The following is a 7,500-nucleotide window of genomic DNA, read 5'->3' as shown; positions in this document are numbered from 1 at the left end:
TTTCGCTGGACAGTAGAGATCCAACAAATTCAACCCACATAGGACGCCGAGTCTGGGAATCGAACCCGAGCCACATTGGTGGGAGGCGAGTGCTCTCACCACTACGCCATTCCCGCATGCAAGTGGTGAAGATAACAACAGTTTAATAATCAAAGCCACGGCAAAAACGAATTAACAGCTGATCAATTTGCTTTGGGATGAAACAGGTGTAGCCAACGCAAAAAGGTGTGCTTGTGAACGTATTTATTCCAGAAATGCATGTACCGGTGATAATCATATTTCACAGATTCCGTTCGAAGTATCTGAGACAACAATTGCAAATGGTAGGAATTTCCCGTTTGGTGCTTCAAACCAAGCACTTGTCTCATATATTTCTTACTTCATGTTTTCATATAATTTGAATTATAACTTCCGGCCACTTCGTGTCCCTAGTATAATTCTGATTATTATTCAACACATTAGGGCCATTTATACAGGAGAAAATAAGGCGCGTCTTAAATAGGACGCGAACTGTACCATTTATACGTTCGCGTCCTACATAAGACGCGAACATCTCGTATAAATGATTCGCGTCTTATTTGGTTATTTATCATTAGAAATCTAGCACGCCCTCGAAGAATAACTGTTAATTCACAGTTACCACCTTTTTACTTTTCATCCGCAAAGTTGTCAATTGAAAACCCTTTTAATTCAATTGAATTAAAACAAAAAATAACTTGTCACGCAGTTCTCAAGTTGTTCCGCGACTGCCAGTTCCGGGAAAAGGATGAGGAACTCTTTCTTCTCCACCACAGTCCAAGTGTTTCTCTGTTTTGTTGGTGTTTCTGAGCCCGACTGGGAAGCCATTTTGTTAGCCTGGGTGACTCGTCGACAAAATGACGATGTTGTTGTTGTCACGCAAGTGACAGCATACGCACTTATAGATCACGTCTTACTTAGGACGTGAAACCATTTAAAATTTATACGAGGAAGGTCACATCTTATTTAAGACGCCGACAAAATAAGAACATCCGAAAATTCTGTTCCAAGATAAGACGCGTCTTACGTAAGTCGCGTCTAAAATAAGACGCGAAGGCTTGTTTTGTACCATTTATACGAGCAGTTCGCGCCTTATTTAAGACGCGTCTTTTTTTTTCCCGTATAAATGGCCCTATTATGACAATGTCCACATATGGTCATAGCGCGCGCAATATTCGTCGTGCGTACGCAACAGATATCCTTCAATATACGTAATTTTGTGTGTCGCGGAGAAAAATGGTAGTTTTTCCAGATTTTTTTCCAATAAACATAGAAAATTGTGCTTTGTCATCAATGTGTTGAATAATAAAACCATTATCATGCTCAATCTTGCGGAATATCTCCTGATTTTAGCCGGCTTGGCCTACGGCCTCGTCAGCTGAGTATCAGGCGATATTCCGCGCGATTTCGCAGGATATGGTTAATTAGATGCACGCCCAATTTTGACCGATCCAACACAAAGTGTCCAGTCAAGCTGAAGCATATAACTTGCTCTGAGTATTTCATACATAAGTTAAGTGTCGAGGTTAGTGCTATTTTTAGGTCTTCTGCCACTAAATTAACCAAAAGCACTATTATTATTGGTCCAATGAGGCCAATACATTGTGGCATAGACAGAGTGGACACCAGTCTGACATGAAAATACAGGCAGGTACAAAAGTCAGGCCGGATCAACTCAGATTGCTCACCTCATATCAATGTAAAAAAAAAATAATGATAAGGCCTCAAAAAAATTACTAACCATAGCCCTAATCTTGGTTTTGGTTTACGAGGCCTTTTTTCGGTCGAACCGAGGTAAGCAATCAGAGTTGATCTGGTTCAACTTTTGTACCTGCCCTGAAAATGTTGATTTCAAAAGATAAGCCCCATCGCCAAGGAAGGGATTGACCAAGTTTCCAATGAAATTATTTTTAATAATAAAGTATTCTCGTTTGTCTCACGATGTGTTTCCTTGTGATGTAGATCGCGACGTTTCGACTGCATACTGCTAGTCTTCATCAGGCGATGCGGTTGACTGGTTACGCGTCATCTTTTAAGCAGGATGCTTCGATGTGATTGGTTGGTTTTCAGCAGCTGTGATTGTTGCATTTCGATCGCTTCACCATGGAAACAGAGAACGACTACAAACTCGCTTTCCTTGACACCGCAATTTCAAGAGAACCGGACGGCCGTCTCACCACCAGCGTGTACAGGAAGCCTACGCACACTGATCAGTGCTTAGCGTATGATTCCCACCACCCGCAATCAGTAAAACGCTGTATTGTCAAGTGCCTCTACGAGCGCGACAAACGTCTCGTGACAAAACTCTCTGTTATCTCCAAGGAAAAAAAACACCTGTCTTCTGTTCTTGTCTCGGCTAAACTTCAGAATACCCGGCCACGATTGCGTGACATTAAATGCATGCTCCCGCACTCCAGCAGTGGAAAAAGGATGAATATGAAATGGGGATAAAACTACTGCTCCTGCACTCCCGCACTCCCGCAGTGGAAAAAGGATGAATATGAAATGGGGATAAAACTACTGCTCCTGCACTCCCGCACTCCCGCAGTGGAAAAAGGATGAATATGAAATGGGGATAAAACTACTGCTCCCGCACTCCCGCACTCCCGCAGTGGAAAAAGGATGAATATGAAATGGGGATAAAACTATTGCTCCCGCACTCCCGCAGTGGAAAAAGGATGAATATGAAATGGGGATAAAACTACTGCTCCCGCAATCCCGCACTCCCGCAGTGGAAAAAGGATGTAAAATCAGTTTTAGCTTTCAATTTACGGTTTGGTTAACTACACTTTTTATGAGATCGTCTGACATTAAATGCATGCTCCTAAGTAGACTTTTTATGAGATCGTCTGAAGAATATAGCACTCGTTTACTGATTAAGCCTAAGCGCTTGTTTCAGTGATTAAGTCGAAGCACTCGTTTAAAATATTAGCTTTCAATTTGCGGTTTGGTTAACTACACTTTTTATGAGATCGTCTGAACATTATAGCACTCGTTTGCTGATTAAGCCTAAGCGCTTGTTTCAGTGATTAGGCCAAAGTACTCTTTTAACATTGTACCTTTCAAGTTGCGATTTGGTTAACCACACTCTTTATGAGATCGGCTGAAGTATATAGCACTCGTTTACTGATTAAGTCTAAGCGCTTGTTTCAGTGATAAGGTCGAAGCACTCTTTCAAAAATTTTAGCTGTCAATTTGCGGTTAGCTTAACTACACTTTTTATGAGACCGTCTGAAGAATATAGCACTAGCTCGTTTACTGATTAAGCCTAAGCGCTTGTTTTAGTGATTAGGTCGAAGCACTCTGGAAAACCAGTTTTAGCTTTCAATTTACGGTTTGGTTAACTACACTTTTTATGAGATCGTCTGAAGAAAATAGCACTCGTTTACTGATTAAGCCTAGGCGCTTGTTTCAGTGATGAGGTCTTATATATTTATCACGTTCTTAAGGCACTAAAACCACTGTCGAGCCGCCGAGCCACTCTTATATATCTACTTCGCTTTAAAGGCACTAAAACCACTGCCAAACCGGCGAGCCGCTGCGGGAGTGCGGGACTGCGGGAGCAGTAGTTTTACCCCCATTTCATATTCATCCTTTTTCCACTGCGGGAGTGCGGGAGTGCGGGAGCAGTAGTTTTATCCCCATTTCATATTCATCCTTTTTCCACTGCGGGAGTGCGGGAGTGCGGGAGCAGTAGTTTTATCCCCATTTCATATTCATCCTTTTTCCACTGCGGGAGTGCGGGAGTGCGGGAGCAGTAGTTTTATCCCCATTTCATATTCATCCTTTTTCCACTGCGGGAGTGCGGGAGTGCGGGAGCAGTAGTTTTATCCCCATTTCATATTCATTCTTTTTCCACTGCGGGAGTGCGGGAGTGCGGGAGCAGTAGTTTTATCCCCATTTCATATTCATCCTTTTCTCACAGAGGGAGTGCGGGACTGCGGGAGCCATAGATTACCAGCTCAAACTTTCATCGACTTCGGGACTGCAGGAGCAAGCGCTCAATGTCACGCAATCGTGGCCGGGTATTCTGAAGTTGCTCCCTTGTCTCTAATGGTTACCCTCTTTCTTTCTTGCAGAAAATCACCAAGACCAGGAAACCGAGTAGAAATGCTGAGAACACGATCAAGTACAAGTCTACTGCGGATTTAGTCTAGGTCAAAGGCCTATCCGAACAACTTCGCCGCTGCCGCTTCGACTATAGCAACAAGGCATACGCGCTGTTTTCAAGTCGGAGACTACATTAAGATCATATCTAGTACGACCGAAAGACGCTGTGGAGCCGACTTAACAAGACGGCGTGGTTTATAGGATTCCCTATGAATGTGGTAAAGTCTACATCGGCGAGACTGGAAGACTTATGCAAGATAGAATCAAAGAACATGATCGAGACATCCAACTGACGAAGACTAGCAGTATGCAGTCGATACGTCGCGATCTACATAACAAGTGACCACATCGTGGGACAAACGAGAATACTTTATTATTATTGTACTTCACCACGATGAATAACAGCAACCTTTTTTACGAAATTATTTTTATGGCCAAAGTTACATGTAGCTACCCTGTTCCAATTTACCGGTAGCTAGGGGTAGAAATTAGGGCTTAAGGGCGCAAAACCAACCTGGAACCTTGTGAGCTCCAATAGTCTGTGATCTGTACAAGAAGAGTTCCATCGGAGTAGGGGACCTCATGGCAGGTGGAATCACATTTCTCTGATAATCAATTTGTTTGAGGTGAAACAAGGACAATTCACTGTTTCCTACACTCCTGCAGTTTGAGAGATCATTAAAAAACACTCAGATACTCTTATTTCAAAAAATTCATTCCAATTATCATGCCCAATTCATAACCATTACAATTTTCTCAAATTTGATTGGTGCATTAACTACTTTATTTTTCACTAATTATTGTGTACGGTTGAAATCGGTCAGTGAAATCGGACAGTTGGCTGTAATCGGATCCCTGAAATCGGACAGTTACATGTACATCAGCCAATCATATTAAGTGCACTCAGCTTAATCCACCAATCACAGAATTTATCACAATAACCATAGCAACAACCACTTAACCTACCAAACTGGGGATTTTCCAAAATGGACAAATTTGTAACATTAGACAGTGAAAAAGGAATGCATTCATTTTGTTTTCTCAGAAATTGGTAACGGGACTTTGTGTCGTCTAATTTGGTTTGTAATCATACTCGTGATTAAACACATCCGACTCCCACTATGCAGTCGTCCGATTTTGTTAATCACTCCTATGATTATAGGTCGGAGGCACGGTGGCCTCATGATTAGTGCACTCAACTCCCGATCGAGTAGTCCGGGTTCCGGTCCTGGCCGGGGACATTGTGTTGTGTTCTTGGGCAAGATACTTTACTCTCACGGTGCCTCTCTCCACCCAGGTGTATAAATGGGTACCGGCGAAGTTAATGTTGGCGGGTAACCCTGCAATGGACTGGCACCCCATCCAGGGGGGAGTAGAAATACTCCTAGTCGCTTTATGCTACAGTAACCAGACATAAGCGCCGACCTGTTGGGCCTTCTAGGCTCGTAGCAGACTTTACCTATGATTATGGACAAAATTGGACTCCACTCAGTCCTATTGCCATTATAAATCTTGTTCAGGATTTTCATTTATCACAGTAAAAAAACCACATAATTATCTGAATGATAATTTAGGACTTCAGGAATCAATCAGTGTAACTCAGTCTGTAACTCTTAAAACAACTGATATTTAGCAACTATTCACCGAAGTGGAGGTGGCTCATTCATTCCTGCAAAGATTACAACATTTTTGAGCGCAACTTCCGCGCTAATTGCTTGCAGGTGACTAGCAAAGGATATCCGGAGTTTGAGTAGCCAATCAGTGCGCACTTTCAATATCCACCGTTTTAGTATATACTAAATGATAATATTGACCAGTGATCCAGGCCAGGCTGTAAGAATATAAAACTCATTCTGTTGACAGCCTCTTCATTTACATATAAGCTCAATAATGCACGCATTTTGATTGGTTCTGTACAATCTATTAGAGGACAAATGATATGCATAGCTAACATCATCATAAAAAAACTAAATTTAATAGACCTTTTCGGCTTGTACATTTTGTTTTCCCAATACAGATCATGTGATAATACTCAAGAGGCTTGGTCCTTTGTTTTGTTAATTAAAAAGAGTGCATGCAGGCATATTCATGCTTGCATGCCCTCATTTTAATGAACAAAACAAAAGATGCAGGACAAAAGTTTACTGAAGTTAATCCCTCTCCGGCAGGGTAAGTATCTGGATGGGAGACCTCAAAAATATACGACTTGCTGTCAGACCAAAAATTCCATTTTAACGCCCAAAAATGCGAACAAAGCAAGGTACAGATTTCGCTAGGCTGCTTTATGCAAAACAAATATTGATGCAAAGGTAAATAAATATTGATACCCAGTTTTTAAGAAGAGCTTAGGGAAGTGTCAATAGAGAGTAAAATAATTGCCATCAGCAACAAAATTATTTGCGACATGAAAACAACATAAATTTCGTCCCGCGAATGTAAAAGGTTACCATCAGCGAAATACATTTTGGGAGATTTTTGCAACGTTCAATTTTCCTATTGTACTATTGGGCTGCACAAAATCGAAAGTGACGTCAGTTTCAGCGGCCGCCTGTGTCCTCAAAACGAGACAGGACATTACAAAATAATTCAAAGTGTGAATGTGTGAGCCAAAGGGCTGCTGCTGGCACGACGTCTGGGTGACCCGTCCAATGGTCTACATAACCCCCCACTTCAAAAATTTAACTGGATTGCTCACAACTGCATTTAATAATTTTCTTCCTCAGGCAACTGTAATGTAAGTGCGACAACTACCAAACAGGAAACACAACTGCAACACAGCCAGTGCTTTCATAATCAGAGAAACTAAATTACCGGTTCCCTCTAAAAAAAGTTGTTCAAACCGACTGTCAAATTAATGCAAACAAACCTGGGTGATCCAGAATGTGGCGCAGGCTGGGACTGAACTAGTCGATGATCTATTTCCCTAGTCTCAGTTGTATTTCCAGGGTAAGGTTGGGATTTCAAGAGTCTTGGAGAGATCAGTGAATGAATGGGAATTTTGTAAGGTTTTTCTCGAGTATCATCAGCATGGTTACATGTTGCCCTAGGACAGTCAGCTGCAAATAGATAACGACACTACATGTAAATGTCACAATTAACAATAAAAGAATTAACCAAACAAGAAAAAGAATTCATGCATCAAAGCTTGCTGTCAAAACTACACTTGCCATTAAATTGCTGACAAACTACATATTATTATTTAATTTGTATGGCATCCAATTACCCAGTTTTTAATTCTGAGACTCTGTTGCCCACATAACAACATTCTGAGCATATTGGGTTTGAGAGCCTGTGTGACAGGCGTTCAAAGTGGAAGGGAAAGGGATAACCAGCATGAGGACAATGAGGGCGTGCAAGGAAGAAGTGAAGGGA

General features: G+C 41.7%; 1 protein-coding gene across 1 annotated transcript in view; it reads right to left on the bottom strand.

The window, feature by feature from the left end:
- LOC138043470 (BTB/POZ domain-containing protein 16-like) overlaps positions 1 to 7,500 on the bottom strand; it is a 50,714-nt gene that overhangs the window by 38,637 nt on the left and 4,577 nt on the right. The window contains exons 4-5 of the mRNA XM_068889754.1: positions 6,995 to 7,184; positions 4,643 to 4,788 (exon numbers count right to left, since the gene is read on the bottom strand). Of these exons, the coding sequence (XP_068745855.1) occupies positions 4,643 to 4,788; positions 6,995 to 7,184 (336 nt within the window). The remainder of the gene's footprint in view (positions 1 to 4,642; positions 4,789 to 6,994; positions 7,185 to 7,500) is intronic.

Source organism: Montipora capricornis, chromosome 3 (genome assembly GCF_036669925.1).
Source record: "Montipora capricornis isolate CH-2021 chromosome 3, ASM3666992v2, whole genome shotgun sequence".
NCBI classification, from domain to species: domain Eukaryota; kingdom Metazoa; phylum Cnidaria; class Anthozoa; order Scleractinia; family Acroporidae; genus Montipora; species Montipora capricornis.
The sequence above is the reverse complement of the archived record's forward strand: the minus strand, read 5'-3'. Positions and strand labels throughout refer to the sequence as shown.